This window comes from Melozone crissalis, unplaced genomic scaffold (assembly GCF_028551555.1).
Source record: "Melozone crissalis strain CALT ecotype California unplaced genomic scaffold, PUWL_Pcris_2 ptg000013l_1, whole genome shotgun sequence".
Taxonomy (NCBI): domain Eukaryota; kingdom Metazoa; phylum Chordata; class Aves; order Passeriformes; family Passerellidae; genus Melozone; species Melozone crissalis.
In genome coordinates, this window is record NW_026535791.1 from 8,814,834 (window position 1) to 8,831,427 (window position 16,594).

The 16,594-nt window shown below is 35.4% G+C and overlaps 1 protein-coding gene across 4 annotated transcripts in view; it reads left to right on the top strand.

Annotated features, from left to right (window-relative positions):
* The window catches only part of NBEA (neurobeachin), a 452,437-nt gene that overhangs the window by 73,816 nt on the left and 362,027 nt on the right, over positions 1-16,594 (top strand). For all 4 annotated transcript variants that reach the window (XM_054272359.1, XM_054272360.1, XM_054272362.1 and 1 more), the window contains exons 2-5: positions 5,429-5,660; positions 11,911-12,011; positions 12,262-12,357; positions 14,667-14,788. In XM_054272359.1, coding sequence (XP_054128334.1) covers positions 5,429-5,660; positions 11,911-12,011; positions 12,262-12,357; positions 14,667-14,788 — 551 coding nt within the window. The remainder of the gene's footprint in view (positions 1-5,428; positions 5,661-11,910; positions 12,012-12,261; positions 12,358-14,666; positions 14,789-16,594) is intronic.

Here is a 16,594-nt window from a genome sequence, read left to right on the forward strand (position 1 = left end):
AGAGGAGAGGAAGAGAATTAATAGTTTTGTTTCCAAACTGTTTACCTCCTATATAGCTACAGGAATTTTTTTTTTTTTTTTTTAATTCTGGTTGTATATGTATATACTTGAACTTAAAATGCTACAGTTTAAAACAGATGAGGTTGTTATGTGGACTGTGTTATGCCTTCATTTATTTTTGCCTTTAGACAAAGGAGAGCAAATGTGATATTACTTAATTAGGGGAGAGAATGTAGGAGTGACTTGGTGGAGATTAGGCCTGGATGTGGTTAGCACCTTAGTAATTATTGTGATATTATTGTAATTCTTTAATTTTTCAGTGGCACTGTCTCACTAGTGTTGGCATTCTTATTCTTGATTTTTGTTTAAATTAATGCAGACAGGACCCCAGCTTGAAGGAAGCTAGAAAATGCTTCTTTGACAGCAATGAACAGCAAACTTAGAGATGTAAATGCTTGAAGACTTCGGTTTATATAGCTCTAATGTACTGTCTTTAATCATTGCTGTCTACAGCTTCCTGAGGAAAGGAAGTGGAGAGGGAAGTTTTGAGCTCTTCTCCCTGGTATCCAGTTCCAGGATGCATGGGAATGGTTCAAAGCTGCACCAGGGAAGATTTTAATTGAATGTTAGGAAGCACTTTTTGAAGAAGGTGGTCAAACACTGGAACAGGCTTTCTGAAATGCGTTTGATGCCCCAAGCCTGTCAGCATTTAAGAAGCCTTTGGATAATGCTTTTATCATCATGCTTGAACTTTCAGACAGCCCTGGGAATGGTCAGACACCTGGACTAGGTGATTCTTCTAGGTCAAATCCAGCAGAAATATTCTACTCACTTTTAATTTCAATTCATTCTTCCAAACTTGATTTGGAGAATCTGATACTAAAAAATTCCAATTTTCAGAACTCAACAATTTAATTCTAGATGTTCAGCAGCACATATTTTATTGCGTTTCAAGAACTGGTATGAATATACTATCTGAAATATGTAGAAAACTTCTTGTGTTTGGGGGAGTATTTCTTCTCTGTTCTAGATCAAAAGGGTGTAAAAAACCAGCCTGAATTCTGCAGAGATGTGGCAATTTAAGAAGAAACGCTTTTATTGCATAGCATGATGAATGGTAGGAACTTAGTGAGGAATGGCCATAACACTCAGAAAAATGGAAATTCTGAGCAAAGCAGCTGCATTTGAGAATGGTGGTGTAGGTTAAGGAAGGCTCTTGGAGAAATTTGCAAGGAGTATCAACCTGTTGTTACAGGCAATCTCAGCATGGAGAATCCAGTCTAACTTGCTTATTGCTGGCAGTTCAGCACCACTTGGGGAGAAATTGTTTGTTAACCACAGGCAACACACCTGTAACCATTATCTGAACATTAGACTGGTGATTCATTTCTTCTAGCTGTGCTGTGAAAGATGCAGAATATGAGAAAGTACAAGCAATACTTCAGGATACTTAATCACAGTGAAAGCACATGGTCTTTAATAAATATTAAATATTTCCTTGAAGAATGCAAAGAGTTAGTGTTTGACATAAAAATAGATTCTATTTGACATATATGATATGGAAAGAGTCCTGATGTATGGTATACTGGCTTCTGTGAGGATTTCTGTTAGTGTTCATGTTGTACTCCGGCTGAAATTTGTCTTATTGCAGAAGTCTATTATTATTTAGAAGTATGATTTAACTTTTTGGTATGTTGTGTTGCATCCACAGTTTTGCCCAACTTAGAAAGCAGCAAATTCATTATGAATATTTAGTTGTTTGTTGGCAGTTTTTAATATGGCATAGTTTTTTGAAGCAGCATCCTCACGGGCTCCAAGATCTCTTTTCTGGATGATAATATCAGACTTTGGAGCCTGTGGTCTTATACACATGAGGAAAACTATAATAATTTTTAATTACTTTGCATTTACTAATTTTGAGTTTTTAAGCATTGCTTCCTGGACAGTTGATATCAGAAGAATCTCCACAGCTCTCAGCAGTTGGTTTCTAACTGCATTTAATGATTTCTGGCTCCTCAGCAAAGTTGGTCCTTTTATTAGTGTCAGCATGTTACCAGCTCATTGCTGCTGTGCTTCTCCCCTGGTTACCTCCCCCTGCTGTGGTAGAGACTGGGTATTCCTATTTACCTGCTGTCCTCCTTGGGAAATCCCCCTGCAGAAATGTCGTTAGAGGATACCTTTTTGTAGTTAATGTTCTACTACTTTTATTGGCTGAATTCCATTTGATCGTGCACCTTGTGCACAGGCAGAGGATGCCTGCTTTATTTCTTGAACACAAATTAATCATGTAGTTTATTTCTGTATACTTGCTTCACTTTTGTTTAGCTTTTCCTTGTCATCTTAGACTTCTCTTTATCAAGAAACTCAAGATGAATTTAGGATGACTGCTTTAAAAAATTCACCTCCCCCTACCGTTGTAAATTTTTGCTATCATTGTCAATTAGTTCATTAATTTGTTTCCTTTACTAAGGAAGTTGATTTTAATGATAATTGTGATAATTTTTACTGTCTGAAGTATGTTTATATTGAAGTTAAGGCTAAATAGGAACATTTTCATGGTTTTTTGCAGTAACCCTGATGGGCTAGAAGTGTTTTGTGGCCAATTGTACAAGTGAAATAATTGTAGCACCTGCTGGAAAGTCTGTAGCTCAGGAGAAGATTCTCCATAGAACCAATTTTATGGGCCTTGAGTGTGTTTTTTGATGCAGATTCTCTGAGATGTTTTATAGATGAGACATCTTGGTTTTATTAGTACAGAAATATCCTGTCACTTTAGACTGATACAGGGGCTTTGTTTCAGTCTCTTAAGTGTTACACATCAGTAAATGGATTACATTAGAAGGCAAATGTGGTTTGGATTATTTTGGTCTACAGTGAATTATTTTCATCTGTTTTACTGATTCTATATTAGTTTATTAATTTAAATTAATTAGAATTTTGCTATTAATACTGTTTGAGGAAAGGCAATCAGTCTGCATTGTACCTCTTCATTCCAACTGAGGCATAACTGAATTTTTTCCTTGTTTTTAAATCCAGCTTATCAAAACCAAATTATGGGTCTAAATATTATCACAGAGTTGGTGAGGTTGAAACAGAAGTCTGGAGGTTCTCTGATCCAACCCTCTTGCAAAAGCCAGGCCAACTAAGGCCAGTTGTTCTGATCTGTGACCACATGGCCTTTGAATGAATCCAGTGATGAACTCTCAGCAGATACAATCCTTCATCCTAGATTTCCTCCATGGAAAGAAATGGAGGAAAGTAGACACTTCCAGGAGATGTTTACTTTCATCTCAGAATATTAATCTAAGGGAGTTCAATTGAATGTGGCTGTTTTACTTCCGTATGTTTTTGACATAATCTCAGAGAGGCTCATCCTGGTGAAGAGATGAAGAGGTGAAGAGATGTCTGAAAACACAACAATGCAAATTGCTGATGAAGTAGGCACAAGTTGCTGCTGTTTTCAGAAATAACATCTCTACCTGGGTTTCTTGAAAAGAGAGTAAAAACTTCTATGAAAAATTTCATAATTCTAAATAATGAACATAGAAATAGTGTGTTTCTAACCTTGAATTTTTTTTGCCCTCCTTTGGTACACATCATGTGTTTACCAAATATGCAAATATATGATATGCAGTCACAAGTTTTAAATTAAAGTACTAATTATAATTAGGATAATAGTTTTTATTTGAATGTAATTAAATGTCTCAGGAGAACTAAGGAGGTAGTCAGTTTATAAATTTAGCATATTAGAATCTTTTATGTTACAAAATTATAATTATTATTAGCAATTAATTGATAGAGGAAAAAGTAATTTGAAAGTGAATGCAAAGTATGAATTAGGGTGGAAGCTAAATATATTGTATTAATTGTCTGAAGATGGGTTATGAAAGAACTCTTTGAATATTTGAATAGGCTTAGCCACCAAAAAAAGTTTGCATAGTATTTCAACTTGCTTATTTTTTAGAGTTTAGTTTCAAGTCAATACAAACTGCTTTTAAATAGGCCATAGAATTGCCTTCTATTAAAATTGACTGTTGAAATTATGCACTTATAAGAGATAATTCTTTGACTATCTTTAATTTAAGCTTTTTATTGAGATTTTAATTATGTAACTCCAGTAAACAAATAGAACAAAATTCTTAAAGGTATTTTAATATTAATTTATTCCATTATTTTGTGTAATATATTTACAGTTACTAAAATTAGTGTTATTGACAGGCTGAGAGACTTGGCTTGTTCAGCCTGAAGAAAAGAAGGCTCCAGGGAGACCTTATAGCACTCAAAGGGAGCTTAAAAGATAGCTGGACTGGGAGTTTTTACAAGGGCATGTGCTGGGTTGAGAGGGGGAAGGCCTTAATCTGAAGGAGGGAAGGACTAGATTAGATATTAGGGAGAAATTCTTACTGTGAGAGTGATGAAGCACTGGAACAGGTTTCCCAGAGAGACTGGCCAAGGTTGGATGGGACTTTAAGTAACCTGGTCGAGAGGAATGTTTCTGCCCATGGCAGTGTGAACAAGATGATCTTAAAGGTCCCTTCCAACATAAGCCATTCTGTGATTCCATGATTCTGTGAAATTTCACACTGGTATTTTCAAAATTCTTCAAAGTTATTAGGATAAAGTAGGATTCATGAGAGTCAGACTGTGTTTCCTTCAGAACGGAAAGATTTTTATGCCATTAAAATGGCTTTTTTTTTTTAAACTAAATTTTATATTTGGTTTAGTAGATTTTGTTGAGTTCAGCTTTTTTAAGTTACACAAATGACTGATCAAAATGGTTGAATTCCATTCCTGAAGATATATTTGGTCTTGACTATATCTTCTTCTACTGGTTTGCTTTTCTCTCCCTCCTAATACACACCTGGTTGTTGTTGTGTTTTATTGGAGCTTAGGACTTTGGAAAGTGTTTTGCCAGTACCTGGATAAATAGGAGTCAGGCTGTCATTTCATCAGAACTGCTGAGTGATGTGTGATATAATAATATAAATTTTCTATGTCTGTGTTACTCCAGAGTAGATGAGTTGTTCTTTTTCCAAGCATGACTGTTTGGGTGGGATAATGGAAAAGGCAGTAAGGTCTTCCAAATGCATAACTAAGGGCAAATGTTGGCTTATGTCAGGAGAAAAAGCTGAGTTAATTTTAGTGTCTTTTTATTTTTGAGTAGGCAAATTTCAGAGAATGGTGGAAAAGCCTCAATTACTTCCAGAGCTTTTTAGGTTCTGCACTACATCTCTCTGGGCCAGGCTACCTTATCAAGTACTTCACAAGAAGGAATGCTTCAAATACAGAAAGCATAGCTATTAGTTTCTCTTATGAAATTTACTTCTCTAACCATGTAAAACATATTCTGTATTGGTCACAATGAAGGTATGAGAGACACTAAACTATGTATTTCACATTGTAATAATTTTCTTCTTTTCTTTTTTAGCTGGTTGGTGGCGAATTTGATCTAGAGATGAACTTTATAATCCAGGATGCAGAGAGCATCACATGCATGTCAGAGCTTTTGGAGCACTGTGATGTGACGTGCCAAGCAGAAATCTGGAGTATGTTCACTGCAATTCTACGTAAAAGTGTCCGTAATTTACAGACCAGCACGGAAGTTGGCTTAATTGAACAGGTACTGCTGAAGATGAGTACTGTGGACGACATGATTGCAGGTATAAATTGCCAGCTGATAAAATAATTATTGCATTCTTGACCTGCCAATGTTTTGTGATTATGGAAGGTTATGGGATGTTTTGTTTTTTAAAAGTGATGTTTTCATTAGTACTGCTATTGAGTCAGAAGTACTTTTTTTTAATTTCAGGAAAACTACAGAAATATATTCTTAGTTTGTAAGCTCTGTAGATACGTGGTGTAAAATAACTGGTTGTTAATTCATTTGAGAAGATATTGTTATCTTAGTGATAAAAACAATTTAAAAGAATCAAAAACAATGTTTTAGACTTTTTACCTACAAGGCAATATTTCAGTTTTTATATACATTTGTCATTTTTAATCATGATGCCAGAATTACTAGATCTATTTTAAACATAACTTCATATGACAGCATAACAAATATTATTTACAGGTTTGAATACTGGACATATGGATTACATTAAACAATCATTCCATAATGTATTCCTGTGATACCTATATTTTAATTTTTTACATTTGTGGGTTTTAACATTCTATAATGTTTTGCAGCATTAAAAAAAGAGCATGCTTTGTTTGTTTGCTGAAAATAAGTGATGAAGTCATTGCTCAGTTAAGGTTTTCATAGTATATTTGAAGGAGTTTATGGTACTCCACACTCCATCCTCTCCATAGCAGGGTACACATTATAATCCTGTTTACTTGGATACAGAACAGGTTTGTTCATCACATTTAAATATGGCACCTGAAGAGATTGATATGATTACTATTTATTTTCCCTGAGGGAGCTTAGGCATTTTCTTTCAATACAGTGTGAAAACAAAATTCTTAATTCTTATATAATTTGTGACTGATGGTAGGATTGTGAGACTGTCTCACAATGCCTGACATTGTGAGGCATTTTTTGAAAAATGTCAGAGGTTTACCTTTGGTAATTATAATATTTTAGTTGATTATCTGATTCCTGAACACACACAGGTTTTTGGAACAGTAAAATAGCAAGGATTTCAGACAAGAAGCAAGAAGATGATTGCAGTAGGATGAAAACTGGATTACTGAGGAATGATTTATTCTTTGTCCTTTTTTCTTTTTGTTTCAGTATAAAAGTGTTTGTAATATGAAGTATTTAGAGAAGCTACATTCTGTTTTTCAAAGCAAGTCGTAATCAACATAATCTTTAGAAATGTATCTCTAAATGCTAAAATCATGTGTTATGCTAAATACTGTACAGTGAAATTCAGACTGAAGTACAACAGACCAATAGATTCATAAATGATGGTTTTCACCAAATGTGTTTTGTTTTACAGGACTTGTAAGTATGGTATGTCAGAATAGTGTAGGGGTAAAGATACTCTTTTATTCCATGTTAAATATAACACATTATATGATGAGAACAAAAATTTATATCCTAAAATTTTTCAGGGTTTTAGTAATGGAAATAATTTTTTACATGAGTAATCCCACCAACAAAATTTATCCAAATTAAGCTCCTGTGAGTGGTACTTGTATATGGGGCGTAGAAGACTGTAATAGTGCCTCCATTAGAGAGTTGTGTATTTTTTAACTGCCTAATTAATTGTGGATGTCAGAAATCAAGAGCATGTGATCTGGCTTTTAGGAACATTTTGGAATTAAAAAAACTCTTTGAATTTACAGACATAAGCCAGGGGTAATAAATAATAATAAAAAAAAACAACCTAATGGATCCTCTACCTCAATAATCTTTTTTCTGAGTGATCACACAGTGCTTCAGAAAGAGACCTTCTGCACAAAAATCTTCAGTAAGCTTGTTCTTTGGTGTGCTTACATGGATGAAGGGAGTGCATATTTAGCTGAAAATCAAAACTGAAAATTGGAATTCTGATGACATTTTAGCTTTGCAGTGTGTTTCAAATTATCTGAGTATTCATCTATGTATGGTGAGCAAGAATTGAACAGAATCATGCTTCCTGGGGTTTTTCTCTCATAACTGTAAATAGACAATTTTTGGAGAGTTTTTTTTAAAAAGACATGGAAGTAAGCGAATTGATAATTTTGCTTTTATCTCTTGGTTTTTGTAAGCACATTAGTTTCCTTTTATAAGGGGTAATAATATTGGTAATAAGTCAGAAGTAACAAAAAAGGTCATGTAATAACTACTTTGATATTGAGCAAAATCAGTAACAACTAAAGCAGTATCTTTGTTTCCTAATGCAGATGTTGAGGTCGTAATTGTAAAATTTATGTGCCTCAAATATTTCTATGAGCTTCCCAAAGCCAGGGGTTAAAATAAGAAATTTTGTGTTAAAATGATTTTTAGCATTAAGGGGAGGATGGTTTGAACAAGACCTGTGTTAATTTTTACTGCTACCCTATTTTCCCAAAACAGTTGCTAATACTCTGTCGGCTCAATGTTTTGAAATTGGCTTTTATCATCTGTAAATGGTACAGGCTTTTTTGGGATTTTTTGTAATTTGCTTCTCTGGGAGTTACTTGTTTGTTTTTAGGTCGTCTCTCTTGTTCTTTTGTGAAACATTTTGATTAGACCTAGATAGGGTTTAAATAGACAAGACAGGCAATAATGCTTGTTTTATGTTCTGATAGCTCACTTTCAGGACCAGTCTAAGTCTGAAGCCACTCTTCTCTGATTTTATGATAGTAAAACAGCAGCAAATAAACACGTGCCCAAACTTTTGCAGTGAGAAGAATTTTTCTGTCTGCTTAGATGAAAACTCTCAGATCCATGAGATTCTGAGTACTTTAAATATCTAACTCAATGCAATTTTACAGATTGTGTGGTGAGGAATAAAAGCTTAATCATTTTGAAAGCCTCAATGGCAACCCAAATGAGCTCAGTTTGCTTTCCAGAAGCATCACCTTTCAAAAACAAATCTTTATACTGTGACAATCTGTTATACGAATATAGAGAATGGTCAGCAATTTTATCAATAGTTTAGGAGAAAATATTTTCATAGATGATTGGTGCTTTTTTTTTTAACACTTGCACAGGACCTTCCTTGAGGGGCTCAGGTTTTGCAGTTCTGTTTCCAGGTGATGAGTAGTGAAGCAGATCACCTGCTCTGAGGGACTCTTTGGGAGAGCGTGTCTGTAGTTCTGTCTGAGAGGTCTGAACAATGGATGAGAGGGCAGCCTGAACTCATAGAGAGTAGATATGTCCCACCTAAGTCCCGTTTTTTCCTCACAGTTATGTTGTGATGATGTAGGTAATTGCTCTAAAACTGCTGGGACTGAATTCTTAAGCACTGAAACAGTTCACAGTTTCCAAGCAACAATGCTGGATTTGACAGCTCTGTCATTAATGGGCTGCTAACAAGCTTTCCTCTTTCAACATATTCTGTAAGAAAAACTGCAAAATTATCACATTGTCTATTATGACCTGTAAAAATTGATTTACAACACTAACAAGAGTTAAAATTCACAATTTCATGGCCATGTAATATTAAGAGGTTAAAGAGACATGAGGGTAGTTTCCTGAAGTTTTCTTTCGAATGCTATTTAATGTGTCTTCCAAAGTGAATGCCAGACCCTTCTTTTTGATATATATGGCATTGTTACTTGAAAGACAGGTAGACGTTTTCCTATTGTATTTTCATATTAAGTGACTGAGTTAAGCATGCCTTCAAGGTTACTGGTTAATTTATAAATCCTATGAAAACTGCTTAGCATGAAAGTATTCAGAAGGTGCCATTAATAGAAATTAGAAATACATTGAAAACGGGAAGCTGCCTGTTTTCTCCTTCTGGACTTAATATTATTATATACAATCTTGTTTCTGAAATGAGATAATGGATTCCAGTTATAGATGTAATCTTATTTAATATAAAAAAAAGTAGACATTAAAAAATCCAGTTGTAGTATGCTTTCTGACCTTAGTCCATTTATAGATGAGTGGATTACTAGGGTTTATAAACCAGATGGGACTGACTCTTTTATGAGATTTCTAATAAGTATAAATAAAGTTATGTAATAATTATTTTTAAGTCTTTATATTGAAAAAAGAACCTTTAAATAGCCTTAAGTGCTTCAACTTCCACAGATGTTGTTTGCTTTATCTTTGCTTGTTATCTAGTGGGCTTCTATCTTTCAGGTCATTGTTTTACCCAGAGTTACATAATTAGGGAGCTTATGTTTGTTTCTCTCCATCAATGTTTAATTCATTACTTATAAATATGTATTTCTAATGCCTGTAGGTTATCCACATCTTCAGTAGAAATGAGAATTTTTCTGTGCCATAAGGTAGTACAGGGCTATAACAGTGACACACAGCAGCACACATTCAGTGATTTTTAAAAACTTGCAATCATTTCTGATTTTGACTGTATTAATTTGTACTTTTTTCCTCTTTTTTTAATGGTGTTCTGATTTTCACCAGACAACTTCGCTTCCACACAACATTTTTTCTTTGTAAGGGAAGCAAAATTTGCAGTCCCTTGATCTGAAAGAAAGCTGAAACTACAAAATAGGAATTGGGAAATTGTCAGCAAAAGATTAGTATTCACTTGTGCTTATTTCCTTTTCTGAGTGCTCACTGTGGCTGTTCCCAGTTTCTGATCATGTACAGGATGTGCCAGCTTTATACTGAAGGCTGGATACCACTGTGAAAGGGGCAGGTACTGGGGGAGCTGAGTCATAGAATCCACCACCACGAAAGAAAAGGCATTTATTTTTCTTAGGTGTATTTTGTTTTCCCTAATTCTGTCACAAATGTATGTGGCAGCGTTTTTAAAGGGAAGATTAAAGAAATGAGGGGGTGGGGGGGGGGGGGGAATCTATACTTGGAGATTAGGGATGTATTCAGAATTTACAGTGAAAATGTCTGCTAAGTTGCAATGCTTTTCTTTTGCCTTTCCTGATAGGCAATTTCACTCACCAAGCAGTTTACTATGTCTTCTGTAAATTAAATGATATTTCATTTTTCGCACATGCCTTTTGTTTGCTAAAGATCAGAGGCTAGTATCATTGTGGAAAAAGCTAAATAAATATTAATGCTTTTGCTCAAGACCACATATATAAGGATTTGCAAAGAGAAAATTTGTTTTAAAACAAACTATGAATGTGAAATGTCTTTGGAAAGAATTGTTTCTCCTGAAAACTATTCTTTGTCAGCACCTGTAAGAGTCATCCTTTCCCTGATGAACAAGGATAACATGCATTCCTACTACAAAATGTGAACTTATCTGTAGAAAGTCGTGTCTTCCACAAGTTTTAGCAGGGAGGCAGGAGAGGGGCAGGGGAATTCTGTGATTGTTGAACAGCTGGGGAAAATGTGTTAATGCTGAGTCTGTTGTGTCATAGCTCTTTTGTTTTGAAAACTCTGGACTTCACTGCTTGATCTTTGAATTAAATTCTTATGCCCCATCTGTGAATATGAGCAAACTGCTTTACCTCCCACTTGAGGAAGTCCTGATTCTTTAGTCCATTTTATTCCTGAAAAAAGTGTGGAGTATAAGCAAAGGTTCAGCATCTCACAAGTGAATAAATTCTTAAAATGGAATTCTGGGGTTTTAAATAAGTAATTTTAAACCTAATAATCTCTGAAAGGAAGACTCTGTTTAATGTTCTTACTGTTAAAGCTTATGGGTTTTGACACATTGTAATGAAAGCTGTGTTCCATAATCCTGTTAACAATTTTGATCCCTTCTTTTTATTAGGCTCTTTAATTTTTTTCTTCCTATGATTTCTGTTTGTTTGTTTTCCTTATGGTTTTTTGTTGTTTTGCTATCGTTTGGTTTGATTGCTGGGTTTTTGTTTGATTGGTTTTGTGGGTTTTTTTGTTGGTTTGGGTTTGTTTTTTTTTTGCAGGAGCCAGAGGGAGGTGTTAATTTTCTTTTATTTTCTCCTGGCCTTTCATTACAGTAAAGATCAGAAGCATCACTGTAGCAAAAATGGGGAAATTATACAAATTATAATATAAAATGCTGGGTTTAGGTTATTGTAAAGCAATTTTTAGGTCAAATTTTTTTGAAAAATGTTAACTTCAGAAGGCGGAAGGAGCTCTTATCCGAAAAACATACAGCAGGAAAGACAAGTTTATCATGTGTGATGCATGTTGTGAAATGGGAAGAATTAATGCTCTATAAATGTAATACCTTTTTCAAAGTATGATGCAAAATTTAACATGAAATACTTTGTAAAATATTCAATACAAGTAAGTTGGATTTTTAGAATGTGTGAATACACTTACTTTTAAAGGTATTAATTTTTTCAGCTTTTTTTTGTGTTTATCAAAGCAATTAAATTCAGAGTTCAGAATAACTTTATTTTCCTTTGAAGATCTCCTAGTTGATATGTTGGGGGTTCTTGCCAGCTACAGCATCACTGTCAAGGAGTTGAAGCTTTTGTTCAGCATGCTTCGAGGGGAAAATGGAATCTGGGTAAGCTGTGATCAGATAAAGCATTAAGTGTCATTCCATTAGAGCCTGAAGTTAACGTAAACTGTCTCCCGGGACATATAAACTTGAATTTGTTTTCTCATGTTGACTGAACGTATGTTCAAGAAGTATTTTTGCTAACTATTTTAAAGTTAATTTGCTCTGTTATTTGAAAACTGTCCGCTTTCCTTTGTAGCTTAGACAGTACAAAAATGGTTGTATTGACTTTTGTGCAATTTTCTTTTTTTCACAGCCAAGACATGCAGTTAAATTATTATCAGTCCTTAATCAGATGCCACAGAGACATGGGCCTGATACCTTTTTCAACTTCCCAGGCTGTAGTGCTGCAGTAAGTTTTCAACCAAAATTCTACAATTTCAGGAACAAATAAACAAATAAACTCCTCATTTGTATTTCTTTTCATTTGGTTTCAGAAGTTCCTGAAAAAGGAATGAGAGTGGAAATACATGTTTGAGTAGTGTAGACATTGCCTTCCACAGACTTACAAGGCAGCTGTGTTGTTGAGAAGTTGCACTTGTGAGGATGGAATATCAAGCAGCAGATTTTGGTCTGGGGAAGTTAATGTGAAAGAGAAACCTGAAAATTCTAAAGAACAGTGTTATTTTATTAGAATAATGTAATCAATATTATACAAAGGAGAGAGTTGAGAAAAAAATCAAGAAATGAACTTGTCCACATCATCACAGTTTACAGTGCCTGCTTAGTCATAAATTTATTATAAAGGTTTTGTATTGTCTGAATTCCATCAACTGTTTCCTTTCCCTCAAGGCAGTGGAGATAACTTAGAATGGTGAAATTGTATTCCTTTCCAAACCTTCCCAAGTAGATATTCTCTCTTCCATTTACTGCACGTACTATCAAAAAAACCTCCTCTACAAATAAATTATTGTCTACAGATTTGTAGATTATGGAGAGAGTAAATACAAATAGTTAATACTAGGGAATAGAAATATGAGGTATGGTTCCATTCTGGTATAGAATAGTAGGTATATGCTCAAGTAGAATGTGGAATCTTCTAACAGAAAATAATCCTGAGATTCCTGTTTTCTCATGCCAGTGCATGAAGGCTGCTCTACCTGCCTTTCATCCATCAATAGCACTGATAATTTTCTTTAAGCACAAATTGCTACATCCATTCCTTGTGAACAGACTTATCAGAGTGGCAGATTGCATCAGGAAAGTAAACTGGCTGATAATCACTGTTTTACACCTGGGTTATTTTTTGCTGGATTACGTCTTTGATCTTGTTTGATATCCAGCCTTATAAACAGATGTGTCAGCAAAATGCATAGGGCAGATTGTGTAAAGAATTAATTAGTAAGTTTTGAAAGGGAAAGTTTCATTATCTCCTGCTAAATTAAAACCACAGTTAACATCTTTTACAAGTACATCCACCAGCAAGAAAGGTGTTGCAGAATATGAATGTCTACAGTGATACTGCTTTGACATTTCTGGGCTTCAGAGGCAAACCTTGATGAAATTTCTCTCTTAAATTTAATTTTTTATCAGAGGTTCAAAAAATATTTTGCAGGAGAAGAGTTTTAAATATTCCTTCCTGTCCAAAGACGTGCATCTATAATAGGAATTCTTGATTGAAATGCAGAGTCCCTTTCCTTTGATTCTTCCAGGATCTTGTTTCACATACTACTTATGATAAACTGCACACCTGTAAATCAAGAAATATAAGTTTCAAATTTACACTTCTTTATTAGTGCCTGTTGGATTACACTATGAAGTTCTGGAGAGGATACATCCTCTGAAGTGAACCATGGGCAGAAATTTATAAAATGATCCAAAAAACAAAGCACTTCTTTAGAAGAAAGAGTGAACAGGACCTACTTCACTAGGACTGAGTTTGTTTTCAGGTGTGATACACAAGGTTGTCATTAGACAGAGAAACAGCATAACTTTTAATCAGCGTTGTAGATTTCAGGTTGGCTCTATCTAAAGTTAAGTGTGAGCTCCTTGTGTATCCAGGACTTCAGTGGCAGTATGAAGGAGCCAAGAGTCTACAGATACACTGCTGAGAGCTGCAGGGCTCTTCTCAGTACCCTATGACATCTCTACCAGTCTGTGCAGGTGGCATGTTAGTCACTCCCGTTGGAGGACACTTTGTGCTTGGTGGTAGTACTACTCCCAGGTTCCCATTTGTCATCAAGTAGCTCTTCTGCTTCAGGCAGGAAACTGTCTCTCAGGAGGCAGAAACCATATCCCAAAGGTGTTCTTTGAAATGTTTAATTTTAGTTTTAACAATGACTCTCTATTTTATGTTTTAATTAATTTGATTTTATTTTTAAGTTTAATGGTGAGATTAATAATTGTTAGAAGCTGAATTTATAGTTTAATTTCTGAAGGAGTAATTTTTCTTTTTGTTCTCTTAATATTGCCCATTCACAAATTTAATTTTGTGTCCTCTATTGATAGAATTTATGTAATTTAAATCATTTAAAAATAGATAGAAAAGTAATACATTAATTCAAAAGCACTATTTAAAGTATTTTTTCTATAATTCATATTTGAAAGTTAAAGCAGATCTACAGATCTAGAATGACACAGAATTTTGCGAAGGCATTACTTTTAACAGTATTTCTCAAAAAACTAATTATTTGTTTCTTTTTTTTTCTTTCCTCTGTCCAGGCAATTGCATTGCCTCCTATTGCTAAGTGGCCTTATCAAAATGGGTTTACTCTTAATACCTGGTTTCGTATGGATCCACTAAACAATATCAATGTAGATAAGGATAAACCCTATCTCTATTGGTAAGTAGCAGTTATGGTTTGTTCTGGCTTCCCAACAACAGTTAATCTTTCTTATCTTTTAGTCCCTGACATGCTTTCCCCCCACCCTTGCCAAGTATCTGAAGGTTTTAATTACTGCTCACTGTATACAAACTCTTAGAAAACCATCTGTTCCTTTTCTCTTTGTGATTCAGAAATCCATGGACTCAAGACATGTGCCTTGTAGATAAACCATAAAATCTAGTGTTGTGATTTCTTTAGAAATTCTAAAATATATTAATTCTTAGACCTTTAAATGGAAAATGTTGTCATATTGTTTGTTTGTGGTGGTTAAGATTCTCAGGTGATGTCAGTACTACAAAATAAATATGTTAAACTTGGAGTGCACAGTTTGTGCATTAGCTAAAGTTAATAGAAAGTAGATCTATGGATATAAAAATGGTTAACTGATGACTGGTTCCCCAAAAATGGGAAAATTTTATGTGAATGTAATGTGTATAAAAGAAACTGAATATATACTGATCTCAGAAGGAAATCACAGAATCTGTCGAGTTGAAAGGAACCCATCAGGAGCATTGAGTCCAACTCAGCCCTGCCCAGGACCATCCCCATCACACCATGTGCCTGAGAGCATTGTCCAAACGCTTCTTGCACTTGGTCAGGCTTGGTGCTGTGACCACTTGCCTGGGGAGCCCGTTTCAGAACCCAACAACCCCTGGGTGATAAATCTTTTCCTAGTATCCAACATAAACCTTCCCCAAAACAACTTCAGGCAGTTCCCTTGGGTCCTGTCACTGGTCCTGTCGCAGAGATTTTAGATCAGTGCCTGCCTCTTCTCTTCCCCTCACGATGAAGTTGTAACTGCAATGAGCTCTCCTCCCTGCTGAACAGACCAAGTGACCTCAGCCACTTCTCATACAGCTTCCCCTCCAGGCCCTTCACCATCCTTGTGGCCCTCCTTCAGGCACTCTCCCATAGTTTAACATCTTTCTAGTATTTTGGTGCCTAAAACTGCCCCCAGCACTCGAGGTGAGGCCACCCCAGAGATGTGGCCTCAGAGCAGAGTGGGACAATCTCCTCCCTTGCCTGGCTAGCTGTGCTGTGCCTGATGCACTTCAAGACACACCTGGACTTCCTGGCTGCCAGGGCACTGCTGACTCAAATTTGATTTGCAACCAACCAGGACCCCCAGGGCCCTTTCCAAGACGCTGCTTTCCAGCATCACATTCCCCAGCCTGTGTGTCCATCCAGGGTTTCCTCATCCCAGGTGCAGAATCCCACACTTGCCTTTCTTGAACTTCATATGGTTGGTGATTTCCCAGTCGTCTTATTTTTCAGTTTGTCTCTGTAGGACCTCCTTGCCTTCAAATGGGTCAACAGCTCCTCCCATTTTTCTACCATCTGCAAATGTGCTTTTATCCCTTCCAGTCCTGCATCCAAGTAATAAATGAAAATGTTGAAAAACACAGGGTCTAAGATGTAGCCCTGCAGACTTTGCCATGACAGAAACAATGCAAATTATTCTTATTTTTATATAATAGATTAAGCCAAGGTCCAATTAATAATTCAAAACAGGAAAAAATGTCCATCTAAACTTTACACAGGTTTCAGACTTGTTGTGTCACATACAACCACCACCAAGAGAAAGATACCAAAGCAAATGTCTATTTTCTTTCGAAATGATTTTTGGTCATGTAATATCTTTTTCAGCTTAGGTGAAATATGAGTTGTATAAATAACTCAAGTCTTTAAGTGAGTGCAGTGCCTTTGTGGTGTGAGACAGCAGTTACATCACGTCAACGGTTATGTGAAAACTCATTCTTAAAA